At 36.6% G+C, this 25,696-nt stretch overlaps 1 protein-coding gene across 8 annotated transcripts in view; it reads right to left on the minus strand.

Annotated features, from left to right (window-relative positions):
* UTRN (utrophin) overlaps nucleotides 1-25,696 on the minus strand; it is a 338,373-nt gene that overhangs the window by 57,340 nt on the left and 255,337 nt on the right. For all 8 annotated transcript variants that reach the window (XM_059841749.1, XM_059841750.1, XM_059841747.1 and 5 more), the window contains 5 exons: nucleotides 20,199-20,467; nucleotides 17,961-18,107; nucleotides 16,521-16,599; nucleotides 11,127-11,187; nucleotides 878-939 (listed from right to left, as the gene is read on the minus strand). In XM_059841749.1, coding sequence (XP_059697732.1) covers nucleotides 878-939; nucleotides 11,127-11,187; nucleotides 16,521-16,599; nucleotides 17,961-18,107; nucleotides 20,199-20,467 — 618 coding nt within the window. The remainder of the gene's footprint in view (nucleotides 1-877; nucleotides 940-11,126; nucleotides 11,188-16,520; nucleotides 16,600-17,960; nucleotides 18,108-20,198; nucleotides 20,468-25,696) is intronic.

Here is a 25,696-nt window from a genome sequence, read left to right on the forward strand (position 1 = left end):
AGGATATATCAGAACAAATGAAAAAACCTGACAAGTTGGGACCTCAGTCCAATTCACCTTCAGGGAAAGCCTCTTGACTCTGACAGTCCAGGACCTTAAAGAGAGTGGCCCTCAGGAAATGTGCCAACACTATCTTGGCACATGTAATGCATATACGTACAGGAGAGTTTTACATGCATATTGTGCACTGGTACATAGTTCCCAGACAATTGCTCAAATACAGCAAGTTTCTCAAATAATTTGCAACTCCATCAGATAACATACAGGAAACAGAGGGCAGCAAGAGTCACCGTAACATAAAAAATAGCTTAAGGTCTAATTCATGTGCCATGACTTTGCAAAATGTGCTTTAAAGGGGACAGTGACGTAGCTGTAAGCTCTGTTTTAGAAACTGATTGGTACAGAAACATTTTTTCCCTCACTTAACAGTATTTTTACCCTTCCTCTCCTTAGAATGGGAGATTTCACAGTAAATGTTGATGCTGTCAGGGCATATTGAAGTAGTTGTACCCTAATACAGTTTAGCTTTTACTGAAAAGGTAGCTGCTCTATTTTATTACCAAAATTAGTTCCTTGCAGACCAGAGCCCTGGTTTAAACATGCAGAGAGCCTGTATCATTGGACAATTGCTTGTGAAGTTAAAAGAAAAAAACCCAAGGTACTGCGTTAAAGCATACAGTCAGAGTATATGGCTCAGAATTAATACTGCCAAAATACAAGACAATGACCAAGGCAGTAGGTTTTGGGCAAAGTGTGTCTCATCACAAAGCAGGAAATGCTTTTACACTTGGGTTATGAGAACTCAAACATGGTCAGTATCCAAATGCTGCTTTTATTAATAGAATAAAAATCACAATGTTTTAATGAGTGCACTCACCTAAGGACTGGAAGAGATCAGTCATTTTTGGATGATCCCAACAAGTCGTCTGTGTCTCATGACTACAAAGGAACAAAGTAATTAAAGTTTCAGGAAACATACATATGCACTTCCAAAGAATGAAATCTTAAAGGTATTCTGATTTTCTGCATTTAAGTGGCAAGAAACTCCTCAGCTCTAACTAAAATGCATGATCTGTACCACCCAGCTCCTTGATTTTATAATCACAAAGTTAGTCAGACAGCAGCCCACCCATATTTACCAATATTTACTTTTGATTTTGACTGTTATGGTAAGAGCTGGATTCTGACCCTACGGCTAAGAGGTACACTAATAAGGTAAAAGTACAAGATAAAATTTCCTGTGCTTTAAAATTATAAACATAGTTGTAAAAAAAATTTTAGAAATAAAAATATTGAGATTTTATTTCAATCTTCATTGCATATCAGAGCACTTGTATCAGAACACAGACAATGATGTTAAACTTTACCCCTAACATTTATTTAACATGTAACATGATCATTTAGGTTGGAAAGGACCTTTATGATCTTGGAGTCCAATAGGAAAACTATTGGACTCCATGATCTTAAAGTCCACACAAAAAAATCAATAAATATCTTCATTTAGGGGACATGCTCTACTCTACTGTTCACAGAACAGAGATTCAATAGGCAATATCCCTTAACCTACTGAATACTGCTGCTGTTTCAATTTATTGGGGTTTCAAGAAGGCAGCCATAGGGGTCAAAATGTGTATTGTGTCAGGTCCACTGAAATCTCCAATTCCCTTCTACAAGGCACACTTTACTTGTATTTACCAATACTATCTCCTGGAATGATTGCACATTCTTGTCTTACGAAGTATTTACATTTGAATTAGATTTGCAAGGTGATTAATCAGGGAGGTCATGTTAAAAGGATCATGGGATTCCCTTTAAAAGTTAATGACAATGAAATTATGCGATCTTAGCAAATTTAACAGTAATGTCCAGAGAACACTAAGTATTTCACCTTTTTTTCTATTTAAAAAATATTACTGTACACTTTTTTTCCTGCATAGAGCGATAGATAGTTGTAAATAATGACTTTAAAAAGGCCACTTTGGTATTAAATGTAGTGGTATAATCGTTTGCTCCAATAAATGGCTGTACCTCAGTGAGTGAACAGTATATTACCATCAAGGTTTACTTGTTAATCGAGAAACCAACCGAAAATGAACCCTTTTATGCTAGGTGGTACCAAAATATTGTATAGAAAGTCCTTGTCAAGCACAGACAGGACATGTGCCATAAGGGAAGGCAAGCTCTGAACAAAGTAAGTGCTGAGGACCCTTTTGTGTTTGCAATAGCCTCAAACATAACACCAGTGAAAGTACTTGAAGTAGATCTCTGTACACGGGACATGATCCTCATTTTACCGTCCTTTCCAGCTTTGAGTCTAGCCTAGGTATTCAGAGACAGCTTCTCCCTATCACTCTTCACACTCTGCCATGGATCTCATTTGTCTGTCTGGCTTCATCACAACTTGGTGAGGGGTTTTTCATGGAAGTTCATAGGCAAAGTATGTATTTCCTATTAATACAATAAGTAAAAATCTTCTTTTCCCTCTCTGCGATTACTCCCTAGTCACTGACTTAACATGACTACACTTAAACAAGAGAGATTTATACAATAATCAAGACTTCTATCAGAACTTGACTGACTCTAAAATACTATAGTAAACTCTCGTCAATTCAAAAGAAAACACCTAAATACATCTTTATATCTGAATACATCTTCCTGAATAGAAGCTTTTATTTGATTTCATGCTGATACCATTATCACATGAATTCCACTCATGTTTCAAATTTCCAATAAGGTGGTCAAGGCTTTGGTAATGCTAAACTCTAAAGCTAATGCATGCCAGTAAATCAGTGGGTTTGCACTTTTTAGAAAGACAATTCTAAAACAGCACTATGTTTATCTTTGTGCAGAAAAGTAATTTAAAAAACAAGTTGATTGACAATACTTGTCCTGTATAAGGCACACCAAAAAAAACCAATAATAACGCCAGCAACAAGTAAGAATATATTTGGATTTTATGCTTGGCCATGGTAAAGGCCGGTGACTGTCCAGCATTCTCAGCCTGGTGTCAAAAGACTACAGTATATCAGAAAAAAGAACATATACAGCTTAAATAAATACTGAAGTAAACAGGAACAGGAAATACAATATAATAGTTCATACTGCTCAACTTACTTAATAATCTCAAAGCTACTCTGGAAGCTGCCAAATGTCTGCATTATCATGTTAACAGGATGCCATAAATATGTTGCCCATTCAGAATTGTTGACTAAATCCACTGCAACTGCCCACAGAAAGGAATACAATATGTGATCAGCTTAATGAAGCTTGTTTTAAAGACATGGCTTTAACTCAAATTCTCTAAGAAGCCACTTCCAAAAGTCAAGCCCCAAAACAAAACAAAAAGCCCCAAAACAACTGGTGATTTTACTGTTGACATTCTGAGTGAAAAAGGATTTCTTAGGATAATATGAGAATAACAAACCCTTAACTAAAACACCTTCAATATTTCATGTTAAAAGTAAAGGTAGGTGGCAGTACTGTGACAGAAGCTGTAAATACATGTATACACAGAAATACATTTCCCTCTATTTTAAATGCTGAAATATCAACGCAAACTGCATGCAAATTACATGCAATTTAGGTGAGTTAATTCCTGTTTACTGCCTTAGAAACTATGACGGCAAAACCAGCCATGATCATAGAGACTTTCCTGAATTGCAGCCATTATTTCCCAGTTCACTGTTTTCTGGCATTAAACATATGGCTGCACGAACAAATATATTTCTGACTAGTGAGCTGCAGCAGAAATGCAGAGATTATTTAGCTAAGTCCAGAGACCTTTTCTCTTTTTTATTTTTTTCTTTTTAAATTGTTAAAAATATAGAAGAAAAAATACTTAAATGCTTGGATAAATCCTTGACTTCTTTTTTATTCCCCCTCTGGAAATATACTTCATTACGCATTTGCAATACTTAATTAGGATGTGGGTATAGTTAATTGCAATTTAGATTCTGGCTTGTAAGTAATTTATAAACCCATATGCAATGAATAAGAGCTGATTTTACTAATCAAACTTTATCCCTTAAATCAAGTTTCCAAGAATTAGGAGCAAAAAACAGTTTCATTATTGAAATCGTATACTTTAAATACAGAGTTTCAGTACAGCTTTATCTGAAAGACTAAAATCACTTTAATAGTGAAAACATGCCATAAAAAATATGCTTTTTTTTCTATTTTGTGTTTACCTAACATGAAGTGGAAAAAGTGAATGAGAGATCAAAAACTTCTGTATCCTGCACTGTAATCTTGTTTCTCCATTTGATGCAGTAAATACCTGAACAACTAAATTTTCTCTTTACAGAAAAACACAGACCATTATATTTATGCCTAATAAAATAATGACCATAAAATATTTTTCTGTTTCTATTTTATTTGCAAAAGAAACTTGTTCCAGACTGCATAAAGCATGGACTTTTGAAACTTATCACTCAGTTTCCTTCTATGCCACACAGAATTTGTGAGAAAAGAGGCCAAGTGAACATATCTGGTGAAACTGAAAAAAGGCAAGAGAGAATCTTTTCCAATTCCTTAAAGTCAGTACTACCTGACAGCTGCTAAGTGGGTGACTGTGCCAGCCCAATCCCAAAACACCCAGCAAGAAACAAGGGGTAACAGCCAAGCAATTCCGTTCAAGGATCCCGCAGAGAAGAGGAATGGGCTCAAAGCAAATGAATCACCAGCTCAACAGTCTGTTTAGGTCAAGGGAGGCAGCAGCTTCACTTTCACAGGCAGTGCTGCTACCACCACCAAATATATTCCATGGGTAGGTTTCTTCTAGGCACCAAAGCCAGACTTCTCTGGACAGAGCCATGGAAAAAAACCACATGACTGAAAATTTAATAAGAGCGATAAAAAAATCATCTCACTGAACTTCCGAAAGATTCAAACCAAGCACTTAGCCAAGAACAGAGAAACCTGCAGAGTGTTCTCTCTCTGTTACAACTACCACGGCACTTCTGTCCCAGGTCACAGTGATAAGTGTGCAAGGAGCACCTTCTCCTGTAAGCAACCTGCTAATGTCAAGAACTACTTGTGGAGTGAGGTGATAGTAACTTTGATTGAAGGTAAGCAACAGTTGGGCCCACCTTGCTTGATGGCATCAAAAAAAAAAAATTTTTCAAGGTGTACAGGAGCCCAAGCTACAAGATTTCATTCTGTTCAGTGAGTGACATAAGGAGGGATTTCTGCTCTTACAGAAGTGAGCTGCCCTACAGGGCATAACACAAGTGGTACGAACATATTGCATCTCTCCTCATGGTTTAGTCAGGGAAGAACTGAAAGCATTTCACTGACGAGATTTTTTTTTTTTTTTGTTGCTCCTATCAAAAGCATGAGTTATTCTGAGCAAGATTCTTCTAAATCTCTTCTTATGCAAACTTATGGACCCAATATGAGTCACACAGCAAAACATGCATCCATGAATATATTACCTGACAAACCAGTGTAATTTAAAAAGTCTAAATGCATTTGTGTAAATTTCACTAACAAAAAAACATGATAACCATAAAATACCCCAAACTACAAATCACCCACATATTAATGAAGTGCTCTAAAGCTTACATGCCAAACATTTGCCCTTACAATCTACTTCTTATCCATTATGTTTGCTGGCAGCTTTCTAATTATAATTGGCAAAGATAATCCATTTAAAACACTTCCTGATTGTAAATAAAAAGCTGAGAAACAGTTAGCATGTCATTTAATTTACGCTCTAGAAAGAAAAGAACAGTCCTAGTGAAATGAATAGATTAAGTTCAACATCTCCAGGTGTTTCAAGGTGCTCATGGAGTTATGAAAAAAATTCATTTGTTCATTTCCAGCTTTTTTTGTACAAGAAATAAAACTAGAAACAGGTTGTGGGTATTTTTTATAATTTCTTATCATGGACAAGGCCTCTGTTGATAACCACTGGCAAACACCACAAGAAACAGCACTCTGGAATGATGTTAAGTACATTTCTGTTCCTGTAGTCATTTGCACAAAACATTACCCAAAATCAGAATCTTTACTGATCACTAATGAAACAACAGCACTCAGAACTCTGACTTTGCTACCTTTGCCAAACTTCAAATGGCATAACATCCCCACTTTATGTCAAGCTGTTTTGGCTAGATACTGCGTCTTTTCATTTCCTTTTTTTTAAAGACCATTAGAAAATACTGTTTTGTGGTGAAAAGAGTAGGCATAATGCATCACAAGGGTATTGCACCTTAGAGGCTGGTAGAACCATTTATATGCAGATATTTTGAAATCACTCCAGCGAAATGTGCTACTGCATTTCTTTAATTGAAAATGAAGACGAGCACAGGAACTGGTAATTGAAGAAACTCTCAAACCTTCAAACTTGTATTACCTCTTCCTGTAAATTAGATTTTTTTTCCCTTCTAAGGGGAATACCTAACACTTATAAGAATGAGATTATGGATATAATTATAATAAGAAAAAAAAAAAATCTCTGCGCTCCTTTACTTCTCCCCCTCTTCCTCATACAGGCATAAACCAAACATCAGCAAAGACTTTCTGAAGACTCTTAAAAAATGGAGAAGCAGAAAACATTTTACTCCTGTCCCCATAAAGCTGAACAAAATATAGGAGGTGATAAAATAGGATTTCTAAGATGCTGGTGATGCCAGACACTTTGCAGGATTACAGAAAAGGCAAGGCAACTATGGCGCTTGATATTGATCAATTTAATGGTTGCAACAAGAAATTGCTCTCCCTATGTAATGCCCTGCATGAGATTAAACTCACTGCAACCTCTTCTGTATTGCCCTTTTGTTTCTTCTGCACAGCACAAATATCTAATAATTTATGGCATTGAAAGGTACATGGCCAAAGAACACTTAAATTATAGTTAAAAGAAAAACAGTGAGATGTGCTAGGGTAATTATGCTTTCTGAATATTCATCATGTTTCCCTCATGGATGTTTAATGATCATAGTGTTTAATTTATTATTCTATTTCTTTTTAGAATATTTTTTAATTGAAATGCTATGTAATATAGGCTTTTTTTTTTAGATTTACTGTTACAAAGGTCAAGGATGTCTTATTTGTATGATCCAAATAATTATAAAGGAACAACAGAAATTTTTCTCTATTAAATCTCAAATCTTTATCAACCAACCTATGAAAAATGTATTCAATGGCAAGTTTGCCAAACCTTTTCCCCAAACATCTCACTTTTATTACATAAAATGCACTGGTAAATACTGTGCCTTCTGTGTTGCATTCCCTTCCATATGCTTATTAGTTCAATTTAAAAAGTATGAAAGACTATGCTTTTTTTTGCAGCAGTTTTTCATTGAATTTTACTTTGTCTACAGACTACAGAAATCAAAAATATTCTATAATTGGTATTAAGAAAAAAATCAAACAGGAGGCAAAAAGGACTAAATTAAAATTACATCAACAGAAGCAGCAACATTTCAAAAATCTGGCTTAGATAGTAAGACAATCAAGAGAAGAAAAGTGACAGGGTAGATCATGTGTGTAAGTTCAGTTCAAATATCCACCATAGCCCAGGAAACACACACCTTGATAAACCTGGGCCAAATGAATTACAAATCCTTCTTCCAGCTAAGCAGGATGGTTGATTCTTTCCAAAACACCCCAAACCAGACTGCCTCTGTCTGAATTTATAGGGCAGAGGAGGTTGTACCCTGGCTTTTTGATTGTTCCTATGCCTCACTACCTGATTAAACATAACCCCAGAAAGGGCAGATGTGCCAATCATTAGCAAATGGAGTGGGGAGAACAAACCGGACTCCAAAGTCACCACACCAAAGACCTTCCACTGAGCCACTTCTCTATACCCATGGAAATGCAAGCTACCTCTGGTGTCAGGAAACAAAGTGCTTCTTACCTAAAAATACAGACATCTTGTATCATTTTGACACTCTCCTTACAGATTAATTGCTACCTAAAGTACTTTCTCCTGCCTTCTCAGGTGCAGTTCCCTAATATTTTTAAACTACATTCAGGGTAGCAATAAAACTGCAGACTGCAGTTGGTTTTTTTCTTATTTTTCGCAAATACTCAACACAGGTACAACTACATCATCATCTGCAGCTATGTGACTTTCAGAATATTTAACATTTCTCATTCAAGGACACAGACAAAAAGCTATCAAAATGAAGTAGAGATATAAATTCATGGTTGTCTAAAAAAAGTGTTCTTATTCAGAATTTAAGTAACCTGATTTCAATTAGCATTTATTTCCCTTTCAAAATTAGTTTTTAAAATTTCTCATTTTTCAGCCACCAATCACTGGATCATACTTTTATTATCCTTGTTCTGCTATACCATAAAATGAACAACTGGCATCTTAAATCTTCCCTCTGAACATAGAATTCTTCCTGTAAATACAGTCAGTTGCTCTCAAATGATAAAGTTTTTGAGACTTATTGCAGCTGTTCCTTCTACTCATGCTGTGCTTTACATCAAAGGCAACTCATTGAAAGGTGTAAATATAATTACAAAAAAAATAACAAAATTAAATCAGTTTCTCCCTTTTTCCTAGTTTTTCTTTCTATATTAAAAAAAATCATTAAATCTTACTGACTGTTCTCTTGAATTGTCTTACTCCATGTAATCATTCCAAACTAGTAAGTTTTTTGTGTCAGTATTGTTTTTCTCTCTTCTTTAAACTGTGTCTGAAATTAAGCAACAGACAAAAGATTTCAAAGGGTATTTAAACCCAAGAGTACTTTCCAGCCTCATCATAACAAAGCAAATGAAGTTCAGAATCATCTATTTTCTCCTTTATCTTCCACAATTCTCTGATTTATCTAGATGCTGCTGAAAACAATGATGTTTAGATCAGTAAGAAATAAAAAATCTAGTAAACTGCCAAGGCAGTGTTCTTTCCAGGCTGTGAAGCTAAAGACACCCTCAAGTTTTTTCAAAAAAGCAAATCCTACTAGTTACACGCACCATCAATCCTTTCCAAGAATCAAGACTTTGCTTTGGCAGCATATATCATGTTGAAAGTGGGAAAGCAGGGATTACTAGAAAAATCTTATTTGAGATGCAATAGTTAATTCTCTTGACTCCATTAAAGCCATCCTGAAAATAGTGGTCTCTACCTCTATAAAGACCTCGACCCTCAAAGAACTTGCCCTATACTTTTGCACCCCTACCAAACTTCCTGGGAAAGACCATTAAAAACAATTTCTAAGAGATGCTGGGTTTTGTTTCTGAGCCCCAACTGACTTCATTCCACAATCAAGCTCTAGGGCCACCAGCTCACTGCTATGGTAGCAAGGCCTGTCCCAGGGAATACTCAGGGAATACTTTGCCCCAACTGGAGTGCTTGAAGGCTTATACCTAGTGCACATATTGGACATGTTTTCTTCTGAACCAGTAATGAAAAAAAAGGAAAAAAAAAGATTTCTCAAAAACTGAACTTTTGCTGAGGTAGGGTAAGAGAGAGCCTCAGAAACTTAGGAGAATGTATAAGATAAGAAAAAAAAAAAAGATATACATATGAAATATTCAAGTTTAAAATCTTTCCTTCCTCAGCACAGATCAGAAGGTATCTCTTAGTTTGTTCCATCTGTTCCTATCTCTGATCCCCAACTCTGAATGAACTGGTGAGCTCCACAGAACCCTCTGAGGCCAGCTCATGTCCCCAACTCCAGCTACTGACTCTAAGGTAGAACAGGAACATAAATCTTTCAATGTCCACTAAGGACATACCCACAAGAAAAAACAACAGGTTTAGGGCAGTTTTCCTCTTGCTTTCTGTAATTTGCCACTTTAGCATTTTCCTTGAATTACTGCTGCAGGTGTGATCATTTTAACAGTACTTCTGCCTGAGTCTGAGCAGAGAATGTCCCCCCACATCCAACTTCTGCCCTCTTCTTCCATTGGGAGGGAGGCAGGAATCTCTTCTCTAGCATGTCACGGTTTTTGCTGCCTCTTGCAAACATTTTGAGCAGAAGCACAAATGTCTTTATAGAGAATTCAAGGATGTTCATAGCAGGTTTTTGCTTTTTCTGGTTACCTACTCAGAACCCCTAAAGAAATTAATCTTCATGACAGTTTAAAAACAACTGTCACATCTCAAGAATGCTAACAGGTTTGATCGACAGATTTATTGCTGCCTGCTTTTCAAAGCTCTCAAGTACTTGCAAATTGCTTGAAGCACAAAATGTGGCTCTCAGAGTTATGAGCAATATGCAGTAGTAAAATACCCTCATGTTCTTTTAAAATGAACTGTCTTCAGGTCCATTTCACGGTCATCCTACAGGCTTAAAAACCCTACTCTTTTCCCAAACCCTAACTGATAACATTTTAAACACAGATTTCCTTCAGCCTAAAATGGACTACTCTGGGTCTTGCTTATACACTGTACCTTCTTAAAATTTAATTTACCTTTCTAGCAAAGACCTACCCTCCTCTCAAAGCTGCAATATTTGATGTTAAAAGTACAGGCAAACAAAATAAACACTGGTAGAGTAAGAAAAGCAAAGTTAGCGATTGTTCTTTGTAGAACACATCAAGATCTCCACACCTTCCCATCTTAGGTATTCTTCATTATTTTCAAAATAAATATCTTAACCACTCCTCTTGGTAATCAAGGCATTTGTAAAATTTTTGTAAATATTTATATCTGAGTAAAATTTACCTTAATATCAATTAGTATAAAAACTACCATAAAGTAACGAAGATGACAAAAGACATGTCTCTTTACAAAGGAATTTGGCACAAAATGATGAATGGGCTCAATAGATATCAGTCACCACTGTCCCGCTCTAGGTTATGAACTTTGTGATTATAAATACTTTATTTATTCTGTTTTTTCCCCTCTACAGTTTATCCTCTGAATGAGCCACACACACAAGAACAAGTCCAGTTTGAATACTGACAGTGTATTACACTGGAGTGCCTCTGCTGTTTCTTATGTGAGGTTCTTAATTAGGGTTTGTCAGCAACTTGTTTTTATATATTTCTAAATTATGTAGCACACAAAGCAATAAACATTATGATATAGGCAGCATAACACTACATAGAGAAAATCTCAATAGCATTTCTGGCAACTACTTAATACCTATGTTTTTCTCCTAGGTTATGGTGATTGGACTCTCTTATACTTAAGAAAAACAGAATCAAGGCAAACTTACTTGATATAATAGGGTACTTTGTTATGTGAAACAGATCTCTGCCATGGAAACTGTACTGAGGCTAGGAAAGAAAGAAAAGGTTGTTATTAGAAAGCACCTGTCATACTAAACAATCTAAATATCTTTTATTTATTTTACAGTTATAATGGTTGTAATAAATTAAATGGAAACAATTAATATTTCCCAGACTACTTTCAATAATTAGAAAAGCAGCAGAAGAAAATTATGGCAATCTATCATGATGATTACAGACATCTATTTGATGCCATGCTGGAAATAAAACAAATGTGATGATTCTACTTCAAAGGATGATAAATTCTGAGCAAGCAAACTACCCATTTAGGGAAACTGCAGACACTTGTTTTCCTACATCTATACGATTATTATCAGTTTATAATTTTAAAATAATGATTCCACTAGTGTAAACAATGCTCTGCAACAGAACAAGAAGAAATAGCAAACTTGTTTTTACTAGTTCCAACCCTTAGTTCCCATTTGCAACTCAAATTAATATTGATTAACACTGTATGGCCTAGAAAAAAAAAACAATTAAAACTTGTCTTCGCACTCCTTGACAAAGGACTGCAATTTTTGCAGAATTTATGCAAATCAGATATCATCCACAATATCAGGAAGGTTTCTGCACACTGAGTCAAAAAAGGCATGAAGTCATACATGACACTGCGACTCTGCTGACCTAAAAATTCCAAGTGATAAAAGGTAAAAAGTGTTCAGGCCAACAAGACTGTTGGTGCTCAACTTAAAAATAGCTATTCACTGAAGAGTCATAGGTACACATTGTGATGGTTTTTTTTACTCAGGGTCACTACTCGTGACAATGTTTATAGGGGTCTCAGGATGAGGGAAGAGACGAGAAAGTTGACTCTATGTTCAGAAGGTTTGGTTTATTCTTTTATTATATAAAATATATTAAAAACTATACTAAAAGAATAGAAGAAAAGATTTCGGCAGAAGGCTAGTTAAGAATAGAAAAAGAATGAACAACAAAGGCTTGTCTCTGACCGAGATAGTTTGGACAGTTGGACTGTGATTGGCTAATAATTAGAAATAACTAAATGAGACTAATCACAGATCCACCTGTTGCATTCCACAGCAGCAGATAAGAATTGTTTACAGTTTGTTCTTGAGGCCTCTCAGCAACTCAGGACGAAAAAATCCTAAAAAAAGGATTTTTCATAGAACGTGTCAGTGACAACACGTACCAGAAATTACCAGACTAGTGCCTGGGTAATTAGGGTTCCAGCATGAAAAAAACTCCTTGCACGAGATTCCCTGTGGAAGCAGAGATGGAAAGAACAGGCAGGAACAAGGGATCACCACAATGGGATGAATTTACACTGCACACACACGGCAGCGCTTCTGACACAGCGCGCCTGCTCTCGGGTCCTAAGAGCCCCCGTTTAGAGCCCGAGTAAAATGAGACACAGCTTTGATCCACACTGGATCTCAAGTAATTAAACTCAATTAATGTACTTTTTTGCAAGCTTGGCCTACTTTAGGATTCATCCCTCTCTGGGAAAAAAAAAAAAATCTACTTGAAAGTAACTCTCTCCTTTTCCCTCAAGACTCCTCTAAACTGCAGTGAAGCCTAACAAGCTGTAAAAGCCCCACAGGCTCTTGCAGCTACATAGAGATAGGTCTTGCCCTGCTACCAGCTGGCTGGTGCTCAAGGGTTTTATGGCTATGACCTCTTCCTAAACCATACAAAATACAATGATTTATAATTTAAGAAATATTCAAGTACTGAAAGACAGATTAACCGGGAATAATATCTGGGCAATTACAGAAATAAAGTAAACCACTTTCTTTACTGGGAAAAACAAGAGAAAATTCCAACTTTATTTGAAGAAGGTAACACTTGCAATAAAGACAAAGGTAAAGAAAAAACATAGTAAAGGCTAAATGCTCAAACAGATGTAGCTTACTAAAAAATAATCCTTAAGCCTTCATAAATCTGAGGAAAAAAAAAGTAAAATCAACCTGATAGGTGAAAGGGGCCATCAGCTTTAGAGTTTTATTCTCTAATAAAATGCAATTTGGAACCTACGGCGGCTCCTGTTCTAGTACGTGAATTATGTCAGCTAAGTAAGAATTTGCTTAACTACAATTTATTTGCTATGACAGATATAGATATTCTACACTGACATAAACATGAAGTAAGCAATGCAATCAATTAAATTACTAATTATTATGGAACAAGTAATATTTTATTTATTTGGGAACAACCTTTGTAAAACATTGCCAGTGCTCTGCTGTATGAAAGTCTGGAAAATGAGATTACCATTCTCTCTTAAAAATCACTGATGAAAACTGTACAGAGTAGTTCTCAACTTGGCATTTACTAGCAGGCCTGCAGATATTAGTATGGCTGAGATGCTTTGAGCAGGCCACTGGAGACATGAGCTATTTGTTAGGGAACATGTGAAGCCAGTGCTCTGTGGATGTTCAAGGATTTGTCTTAGAAAGCATACAAGAGATGTAACAGAGGGTAGTGGATCATCAGCCTTGGAAAATAAAATTCTTACAGAAAAATCAAGTTACTATTTCTAAAGGCAGGAGGCAGCAAAAAGCAATCTTTTTGCAAGGAATAATGGATTATAAGGATTCTTCACCTTTATCTGCGTTAGGGATGTGTAAAATTTACTGATCAGTACCAACTTGAAAAGTGCTTACCTTCCATCTCAAAAGCAATGAAAAGGACAGGAGGGGACAAAGGACAGGAGGGCACAAACAGCTCAGCAAAAAGAGCGACTGTAGATTGCAGTGGCCTACTAATGCAGCTTAACCTAGACTCCTAACACAGAACATTTTATGAAGGGCTAATACATTGTTTGGTAGTCTTTAAAAAGACTTAGAAGCCCTTTCATAGTGATGGTCTGCATGAATCCATGGAATTGGTGTTCCAAGAAGTCAAACAGTAGCATCAAATGCTGCACTAGGTTGTTTTAGTACAGAAACACTTCTAGCCACTGCAGAGATGAAATCACTGGACTAAAAGGGGTGGAACTAGGGTGCTGGATAATCTTATCCAGGCTTCCTTTCCCATAGAAGGTTGGCCTACATGATCTTTTGAGGTCAGTCCCTTTCAAACAGGACTACTCCATCATTCTATGAACCTGATGAACAGGCAGAAATAGGAGTCTTGCTAGCAAAAATTCCTGATTAAATGATAACTGGGGTCTAGACAGTTGAAAATGGTGTGATGGCAAGTTATGGTTCCTTCTTAGTATTTGGAGGAAGAGTAACAGGTAAGTGAGGTAAATTGAAAAGAGCTGCTGTCAAATAAGCACAGATAAAAACCTGACCTCTAATTCAGAAGGGCAACTTTGGAAATGAAGATTTGCAGAAGACATACAAATATAATCAATCTCAGACTTAGGAGTTTTAGATTGTTCTATTCAGACTACTACTCTATTTGTTCCTCACAGCTAGAAGTCACTTACTGCTGCTAAAAAGGTTTGAAATTTTTGATTTAGAATACACAGTCTTTCAACCTGTCAGGATAAAGCCTTCAATTTTCCAGATTAAATATTTTTTCTATTATTATTTTATTTCTGAATTTAGTGTCCCTTACTTACATTTACCAGACACTATATAAAGTTGTAGGTATAAGTTCTTTAACTCTGTCTTGCTAAAGCTCTAGAATATGTTTGGGTGGTTTTTTTGTTGTTGGTGTTTTTTTTTTAAGACACTTTAGTTGTAGTTGGTGTGGGAAAAGAGGTTGTTTCTAACAAATGGTTTAAAAGAATAACTACATATTATTTGTTTTTCTAAAACTGTCTTACTTAGCTGTAATTCTTTGTGCTATCTACCAACATGGAAACCGTCCTGGAAACTTCCCCTTTTTTACTTTGGTATGTAACAACCTGAATGTCTCCTTAAGCCTGAAGAATATTCCCTAAACACGGCTGAGGAACGCTGATAAGGCACTGCATAGTCTCTGTGGACATAATTCTATGAATGTTTTAACCAGCAACAAAGCCAGTTCACCACTCAGACTCGTGAACATGGTGTTTTATTGTGGCATGTTGTAAGCCAATTCAAGGAAACAATCCAGGCCAAGACAAACAAAACCAGCAAACCTTTCCTGGCAAGATTTACATGTGGACTCTTCCACTGATTCTCCCTCAACTAGAATAAGAGAGCTAGATTCTGAGAAACAACTTGTACATTGCTTCCTCATCTCTTTTATTTACAGAGACTAGACTGACTCATTTTACAAACAGTTCATCTGGCATTCTTCAGCAGTGCCAAAGATCTGTAATCTTTTTAACACGGTATTACACAGATGTACTGATCAGGTTACAAGTTTGAGACAACAAGAGCTATGAAACCACTGTGTCAACAGTATGCAATATTTCTAATATGGCTTTAAAAAAGAAATAAATCCTATACTTTTAAAGTTGTTTGTTTATTCTGTCAATTTTAAAAAAGGTTAAAATGGCTCCAGAAATTGCTGGTTTGCATAACAGCTGTAATATTTTATACACATTGTGCTTGGTTTACTGAAAAACAAACTGTCAATTCAAAATAAGAATATGGTTGTAACAGAGGTCAAAAAAACCCCAAGATTTATTTAGTGATTTAAATTATATTATCTATACACTGACATACACTACTTCAGAATCTCTGGGAAAGGTCTGCTCATTTTTAGGTTGACTTCTCAACTCCTGCAATATTGTAATCTTTTTTTATAGAAGCAATCAGTTAAAAAACTGGAGAGGTGACTGGGTTAAAATTCTGTCTCATTAGCTCTGATGATGGCAGGTAGGCTGGAACATCAGGAAACCAACATGGACCTCGATACCTCGACCTATCCATGCATAACAATTATATCAACTCAGCTTTTGCCCTCTTAGTAGATGTGAGATTATTGGCTTACACCTCTAAAGTTTAATAAAAAGATGCAAGGATAGGTCCTGAGGAAGCAATGCATGTTTGCTTTTCCCAGCCCTTTACTTGAAGTTCCAGGAATGTATGACATGGAGCCTTTAAAGAAAAAGAAAAACACAGGGAGCTCTTTGTGCCATCCCAGCAAGTGTGGAAGCAAAAGAAAATGGAAGAAAGAGTTGGCAAAGGATGAAAAGATGTGGTCACAAACAAGCAAAGATTCTGAACAGTCACTGGTCAGACACTTCAGAGAGGACAAAGAATAAAGCAATGAGAGCACACTCATCTCAGAAAGAGAGTGGGAAGACCACTAGTCAAAATGTCAATGAAGTTATGAAGATGAAACACCCCTACAAAAACAAGGAGACATTTAATATCATGGAAGAGGAACTTCCTCAAGCCATAGGAAAACATGGAGTAAAGATCAGCCAGCATTTGAGAAAGCCATCATATCTTACATGCATCTATTAATTCAAGACTTACTGGAAAGAAAATGCTGTGATGCAGGTCCAAAATCTCGGTGTGCCTCCTGTAACTGTTTAAGGCGATCCTCTACAGACACCTACATATAAACACATGCACTCAAAATCTACATTGCAACAACAAGGTCATGACAAGAAAATCACTTGTTTACATTTCTTCTAGTGAAATCAATTTGTTTGTGTGTCACAGCAATTATTTGACATCCACCTATTTAAGACAACATATTTTTCTTTCGTCTGCTTAATGAGAATCATATTTCTATTTTGCAGTGTTCTGGTGTGAGAACTGTAGATCAATAACAAGTAGTTTCATGGTGACTACAGCCAGCTGCCGAAATTTCTGACCTCCTCCCAACCGTTCTGTTGTCCAAATTCCTATAGTCAGCAGGTCTCAGTTTGATTGCATTGATCTCATGCTGCCTTTCCAGCACAGAACCATTTTGGAAGACTGTTTCACCAGATGACATGATATCCCTCAGTCTAATTGAAACTTCAGTAGCAGTACTTTGGCTGCTTAGTTAACTAAATTTGAGAGGACACACACAATACCCCTCCCACCAAAAAAAACCCCAAAACCAACAAACAAAATAAGAAAAGAAACCCCACTACCAAATTATATTAGGAAAGGAAGGTCTGATATGGCACAATAACAGCTTTGACTCTCAGGAGTGACTCGTTCAAAACTACTGGCCAACAAACTGCTGCCTAGGTGCTGAAAATTCATTCCCACCACCCTCACTAGAGATGTGATAAGTATTTCCTACAAAAAAGAACACAACAAAAAGGAGAAATTTCAGAAATTCATAAAAGAACTTTAGCTGATGTAAGAAACTTCACTAAATCATTCACTGTGAAAACAAGTATGAGTTTCAGCTGTAATTCAGACACATGGATTTACCTTTCTCAGACCATTTAAGCACAATAATCATAACTAAGCAATATGAATCTCTAAGCATACTCTCTTCTTCTTTTTATGCTAAATTGTTATAGCATATGTCTTGTTATAGCTCTTCTAATACTTAGATCACTTTAAGTGAAATTTCCTACAGAAACTGAGCACTCAAAGACACAATAAAACAGCTTTCACACAAGCTGGAAACACAACAGAAATTTTTACACCAGTTTTTGGGGACAGATTTATGCAGTAAAATCTACTGCTACAAAATACAAAAAAAAAAACCCATGCAGCAATAGTTCCCACTATTTCCCCAGAATTTAATGCAGTTTCCTGTTTGAATAAACTGCTGAAATAGATTGAAAGGAAAAGCTTTTGGCCAAGCTACAGCAGGAAGGGCAGCTCCTTTTGTTGCATTGGTACTAACAGAATAACACCTTAGTGACAGAAGTAATGAACAAATGGTAATAAGCGAATGTTTTAAGAAAACAGAGGAGAGTGAGAACTATCCCTCCCCACACCTACTGTACATGATCAGAAGAATACCTGTAAAAGTTTCCACCGCATATTAAGATCATCCAGTTGACGAGACATCTTTAAAGATGGATAAAGGTCAAGTGGAGACAGCTGGCTGGACAAATCATTCACTGTTTTAACTTTTAAGTTGATGGGAGCAATTTCTTCTCTAAAAGCCTAGAAGGGTAAGAAACACTTATGTTCAGTTGACATCAGAGCAGCACAAAAGCATAAACTCCACATGGTGCTGACCTGCCCAATGTGGCAGTTCATGCTAAACAACTGCACACAAGTCAGTTCTCAGCAAAGAAAGTTCACTCACTTCAATATTCTTGCTATATCGCTCATATCCACCTTTAAGGAAAAACATTGTGAAACTTACTGAAATGCCCATAAACAAATTGCACCCCTAAAAGAATTTAACTTATTGGTTTTTTGTGGTGCTGTATGGCTTTAGAGCTCTTTGCAAAAGGAAATACATAATGCTATATTAGGAGCTTTAGCAGCATAGAGCCTGACAACTGTTCTTAAGAAAAAACATTGTTCAGTAGCTATAGTTTTCAAGAATTAAGCAGCTGTCAAAAATTCAATTTAAAAACTATTATTGAACTAGCAAAGCATGAAGGAATGTATCTTTCTAAGGAAAAGGAGTACAATGTTTTACCTGATTAGAACCAGAGAGTAAAGCTATTGCAATGATTAAAAAAAAAGTAAAAGTTTTATTGAATCAAATCAAACTAAATACAGTATTAAGACAAAATTGATGCAAGTTTAGTTACAGTTTAAAAAATGTTTCAAATTTCTTGCTCGCTGTGAGCAGTTAAGCGCTCAATCCTGTAAACAGCTTGATTAAACATCATTAAATGAGCCCAAAACAGCTGTAAAGGAAGCATTTTCTTTGGACAATTTATTTATCTCCCTTCAATAATCACTCTCATTAGGCCAAGGAACAGAAAGAACATACTGTTAAGAAAGAAACACTGGGTTTCTGGACAGCCAGTAGGCCCCTATTGCTTCAGCAAATGTTACAGTTTTTCCACAGCAATGAAAATCTGAAAGACTTTGCTTTCATCTACTTTACAGAAAAAGTCATTAAGATATGACAAATCACTTCTTAGCATGAGAACAAGGAGCTATTTAGCATTAGCATCTTATTTCTTGCTTTAGCATCTACATTAAAATATAAAAGAAGAAGGAAGAGATTCATTACTCTTTTCAAATCAACAGCAGTCTGAATATTAACTCACCTTTGACTGCCTTTGTTTTAAAATTTCAGTTCCATTAATCTTGAAAGTAACAATATAATTTGGAGAATGAGGATGCTTACATTGCTACATGTGAAATAATGTAGCCCTGTGAATTCACAGATACTGTATACATAGAGAATATCTACAGAAACCAGGTTGCAGCCCATTTTATTCTTCTAACACCAGCATCCTATGCTGAAGACATGGATGGTCAGGTACACAACCCCAGGGTCTTCTAATGCTTTGCTATATTCATTCTTAAGCTTAAAAACTGAAAATCTGTGTTGGCGAAACAGAAACTTAGCAGTAAATGCTGAATTTGCCCGAAACAGCAATCTTCTCTACCTACATGTGCATACCCACACGTTCTCCTAGAATCCATGATATTCACTGCACTGTACTGTTTCCAGCCAGCTTTTTTGGACAATGCTATCAGAAGATATGCCTTCTTGGGGAGCTTTGCATTACCAGGTCCCTACCCAAGCCATGAAGTTAGGCAGGGAATGACTACTACCCATCAAAAACAGCCATGCCTTGGGATGCTGAGCCCTACATGGAACCCAGGCAGCAAGAACTGGTTTGCTCACAACATTATAGGTTAGTATGTGTTCTTCAGTTTGAAATAATCCTGGTGAGAAGCCAAGCTAAAGTAAAAGCAAATGCAAATTTTCTCATACAAACAAAAATACACAATTGGCATGTTTAGTTTGTGAAAGTTAAGGAACATAAATTAAAACTATGTATTTATTTTTGTATGATTAAGAAAGCTTTAAATGTTTTTAGAAAAAGAGAGTTATGCTTGATGGCCAAACAGATCTGTGTGTGTATGTAATCCCAGCCAACACTGGGAATTTGGCCCAGCTCTGGACTTTGAGACTTCAGATACCATCTTTAAAGATTTTTTACTGCACATGAGAATTTCAGCATACAGTGTATAAATATCTAATGTGACTAGAGGGACTAGAATGGAGAGATCTGACAAACAAGCAAACAAAATATTTCCCAGGAGTTCCACACTTACCGTAGTTTTCTCAATGTGATCTGGTAATGAATCTATGAGCAAGTCTCCTACAGGTTTCCAGCCATTCCTCACATTTTCAGCCTCCTTCAAATCAGCGTCAAGGTCATCCATGGCACACTGAAGGTCTTTCAGTTTTTCCAATGCTTTGTCTACTTGCTTCTGCCAGATACTGGCACTGGCATTTAGGTTCTCCCATTTCTCTTTTACCTCTGATGACTGTTTACGCATGGCTTTGGCAATCTTCAAGGCTTTCTCCTCAGGGGTCAATTCTGCAGAGGAGAATAACAGTTATACTGTTTATTTCTTATTTTTGTCTAGTTAAACAGATAGTGTGCCTGAAATACACACTCAAGACAGTCAGTAAGTCCAGTGTCAACTGATAATTTATTTCAGCAGGTGAAACGTAGAAGAAAATCCACCTTGTTGTAAATCAAATAAACCTCAATCACTCCTACTGACAACACAATTCTTGATCAGAAGACAGGAAACTATTCCTGACTTCCATTTATTATGATACCCAGAAGTAAAAGCAGCTTACTGCTGATTTGTTGCTTTTGGAGGGACAGGGAAAGGAAATAGAAGATACTTCTTCCTTCCTGGAAACTTCATTAGTAATCTTTGCATCATTTCACATAGGAAGGACAGTGCTTTGTTCCTGGATCTCTTACCACCACCTTTCACTGTGGCACCAGGATGTCTCTCCACGATCAGTAGCAAAGCCCAAGTTACGCTAAGTACCATGGGGGGCACAGTTCTGCAGCACTACATCAGTTTTTCTGTGTAAACACCGAAATCCAAAAAGGCTGCTTTAAATAGCTTTTCCAAATCTACAAATATTCTATGAGGCTGTTGACTGAAAAAGAATCAAGCTTATGGTGTACTATTTCTCACAAATTTCAGGCTTATGTGTCTAGATCCCACACAACCCAGAAACCCCGGAAAACCTTCCATTTGAGACTGAGCAAGACCCAGACAGACTGAAAGCTAAAAAGAAAATCGTAAAACATCCCCAGCAAGTCCTCCTGTCTATTGCCTGGGGGTCCTTGCTGAAAAAAACTCATGGGAAGCTCCCTTCATGAGGGAAGAGTTGCTGCAGTAATGACAAACAAACAGCCAGTCTCAGAGGATTCCCCTTCTACATAAAAGCAAGCAGAGGAAACTATAATCCAAAATACTGAGAACAAAAGAACCAGCAGGGACGTGACATGCACTGAAACTAAGCCAATTGGCCTTCTATTCAGTCCTATATAAAAGCCCTGGAAAAGGTTTATCACAGTACTCTGGCGATTAAAATTCAAGTGTTGCCTATGAATAAATTATACACTATCATGCAAAGATGAAAGTACCATTTTTGTCAGAAGTCAGATGAGACATACCATCTTCTATTTACTGATAGACTGTCTTTAAAATCATTATAACTGACTGAGCTTGGAGTTGCTATTGTGGTTGGAGAAAGGTGAGGGGGCAACAGACATTGTGCGGGAGGGAAGTTTTTGCTTTACAAAGGCCCGATGAATGTCAAATTAAATGCACAGTTATGGTTGCAAATATTACTCAACTGTGCCTCTTTTATGCAACTGTTGTCCTATAGCACCCAATACAGAAAAGCATATTGTAAGTAATTAACACAAAATAAAACATTGAAATGCACTCCAATTTGTTGTTAAGTCTTTTTTTTAAAGATAAAGTAACAGGGAGTTGTTTGGATCACAAAAACAATTTCTGCCCACCAGTTCCACATATCTGTTCTGTTTTTTCTTTTAAAGTTTTTTTTCAAATCTTGTTAGCCCATATAGGTATTGATATATGCTAGACTATGATGACTACAAGAGAATTCAACAAGACAAACTGGGGAAAAAAAAACCCCACCAATCAAATGAACAAAAATCAACCAACAATACAACTACAATTTGTATTAGAATTATTGATATAGGGAGGAGAAGGTGCTGCCCAAAAGCACAAGGACCTCACTGGGAAGTGGTTATGTAGGAGAAACAACAAGGAATGGTAACCAGAGCACAGTGGGAGGCAAGAGTAATCAACAAGAGCCAACAGCACCAAGGGAAGGGAGACACACACATACCCAGCCTGTGGGCTGTGGTGCATGTTTTGACCTCAGAAGAGAGAGTCATTTGAAGAAAGAGTGCAGCTGAGTGGTACAATAGACATTTTGAGCTTACCAAGTGTCTTAGGTTAATATTTCAGTGACTTGTTGGGTGTCATAAGCTATTACATGAAAGCGCTGCCTATGTGCACTCTGCCTGTAAAAGCAGAGATTGTACCCAGGCTTAGGGACACTGCAGCGGCAAGAAGGTATTGCAGAGGAGAAACTTGGAATGAAATGACCATGAAAAAATCCCGCAATGCTTTACTAGATGCAAAGAGATATGAACTACATATGTAGCTCTGGGATACAGAGACGTGGCAGTAACCTACAATTTGCAATACTGACACACCAGAACAAAGATGAAGACCAAAGCTGTGCTGTGATAAATTGCACCTCGTCTCTGGATTTACAGCATTTCACAGTAGAATAAACTGCATTATAGTACAACGCAGTTTTGGAATGATCTCTACCCCAAGTTCTGCAAAGAAAATACTTCTTTATTTCTTTTGAAAAAAAATAAAGCTTATGCTCTAAGTAAAACCCTCTTTAAGGAAAAGAAATTCTTTTACACTGAAAAGAACAGCTACAAAATGCCTATATAAAGACATCAAAGAAGTTGTTAGCATAAGTACTTCTGGAATAATTCACCTTTGAAAATAATAATATTGATGAATGAATGGGAATTCACTACAGTCCAGTGACAGTGAACAATCTAGAAGTCAAGCTGCACCTAAGGACCAGCACTTAGTATTACAGGTTCTCTCACAGGCTTAGGTTTCATGTCATACAGCTATAGGTTGTGAGGAACCAAACCTCAGCAGTGAAAGGTGCAAGACTTATAAATGAGGATTAAGGGAACACCCAGAGGTGGAACACCTTACATAAGGTAAGGTAATACTAAGCTTCATTGAGAGGGGAGGGAAAATTGCCAACCAATTGGATAAAGCCTCCTCTGCTGGTACCTTGAACATGTGAATACAGGGGACACCACACCCAGAAACTGGACTAAGGCAATGTTCCACATACACAAAGCTGCAGTCTACCACTTTGAACCAACTTCATGCAGTCACATCGTTCTTCATCTGTTGTCAGAGCCAAAATCTACCAACACTGCATGAAAGGGTAGAATGCTGCAAGACCCGTGCAGGTCTAAGCTAGATTATTCTTCAGTTAAAAAGATCAGTCACTAGACAAAGAACATGTGGAAAGCTTTATAGTAAGAGCTGAAAATCTTGCAAAACTCTTTGGTTTTCCTTAAAGGCATAGACACAGGAGATCCAATGAGTGCTTCTTGGTCTAACAGAGGCAATAACAAGAAAAGTGGCTGTAGCACCTGGGGATAGGTTCAGGGGTGGTTATGGTGGTCCTCAGTTAACAAGTGGATTAGATGATCCTGAAAGTCTCTACCAAGCTTGATGATTCAATGATTCAATGATTAGTAGAGGGGAACAATAGCCTGACTTTATTTGTCTGGCCAGCTAAAACAAGGCAACTTTACTCACAAAAGAGCTAGTCCCTTATTTGGGGATGGGAAAAAGATTCCAGAATGATTAGGGTGATATAAGTATCCCAACAGAACTGAAACCCAAAACATATTTGAAGACCATTTGTCAAATCAACGTTATTGTGCAAGGATATCTACTACATATTGTATTTGAAAAATATTAATTCATTGCAAGACTCCTTTATTTTACAAAAGCTTTGGAAGTGCTTGTAAACCTTGCACTAAAAAGACATTTACTAGAGAAATAGAGCAAAATATGTGCTTTTATGAGCGATAAACCATTCAGCATAGATTTATTTAACAGAAATACATCTTGTATAACTTTATGTTTTCCATCACAAAAGCCCAAGTTATTAATGAGCAACACATTACTTTTTTTCAAGCAGAGATCATATTCTTCAAGATACTGGTTGCATAGCATAAAATTGTAAATCTCAAAGAAAGTGTCTTAACAGTAAGATTTTTCTTCTATTCATTTGGAATTCATTTAACCAGCCTGTCATTACACAAACCAGCAGACAGGTTTCCTTTTTGCTGTGAAAATATTTACACAGTAGTCATTGCTCTTTTTTTCCTACTTAATATAAAGTCTTCTCAATTACCAGTTTGATTGGTGTCTTTCCACCCCTTTTTTTTTTAATGTTACTTATTACATGATCCTCACTTCAGCAGCTGCTCAGAGAGTAAGAACAGTCTATATTCACTGGACCATCTGTTTACAGGAGAGGACAGATATTAACTGACCTTGCAGTCAGGGAAAAGAACTCCTCTTCTGTAGTTAAAAAAAAAAAAAAATCTTGATTTTAATATACATTTTTTGTCACAAACAAACACTGAAAGCTCCAACAGCTTTTCTATGTCTTTAGCACAGACTGTGTGCCATAGAAGGAACGCTTTCAGGCCTGAATATTCAGCATATAGTTTCCTTGCATGCTTACATATATGGATAATAGTAGTGAAGAAAATTCTTCTTGCTTAAGAATTTATTTTAGACCTCAAACTATTTGGCTGTAGCAGTTTTTATTCTAATCAACCAATTTATCTTTATTATGTAGCCTTGAACTACTTCCATCTTGCCAAAATTCCAATAATTTCCTTTAACTTCCGCTAAATTCTTAACCAAATATACTGGAACTGGAGATGATTTTTGATTGCCTCCTTCACACATGACATCAAACATTGTCTCTTCCTTGGTTCAATCAATCTTTGCAGCAAAAGCAATGGATGACACAGCACTGTGCTCATTATGAAAACTTTCAGAGCATTAGAATAGGCACAATGGCCCATGATCAAACTCCTACACAGAAGATCCAAAAACAGGGCTATCATTGCATCATGAAGTCTTTAGCATTGCTGCAGAGAAAGCATTGTCTGAGTTTCTAACAACCTTAACAGAAAACTTTGTCCTGATGTGATGGGAACAAGAAGTTTAGGAACAAGCAGCAGTTAAATGTAAACATGTTTCCACACAGAGAACATCCCGTATTTCAGATTAAACTGGGACACAACAGAGCCTACAAGTCAGGAATTAATATGACTAGGTTTATATCCCAAGATCCTCATGGGATATAAAAAAACCCCAAACAATCTACCAATAATAAAATTAACCATTTTGAACTCCAGCCAGCCTGTTTCCATTAAAATCCTCTAAGTTTGCACTCCACACCACTCAGCAAGTGGAAACAATTTCCTTGAACTTGACTAATATGGCTCAGAGCAGACAACCATGTAGACCCTACAGGAAGAATTTCAAAGCTTTACCAAAGTGGACTAAACTTGTAAAAGAGCTAAAAGAGCTAATTTTGAAAACAAGAGAGAGAAGTATTTCGTGATTCTCTCATGGGTAAATGCACATTTCTCTTATCATAGGAAGAAACTGTTAAAAGT

The sequence above is a fragment of the Haemorhous mexicanus genome, chromosome 3, assembly GCF_027477595.1.
Source record: "Haemorhous mexicanus isolate bHaeMex1 chromosome 3, bHaeMex1.pri, whole genome shotgun sequence".
Lineage (NCBI taxonomy): Eukaryota > Metazoa > Chordata > Aves > Passeriformes > Fringillidae > Haemorhous > Haemorhous mexicanus.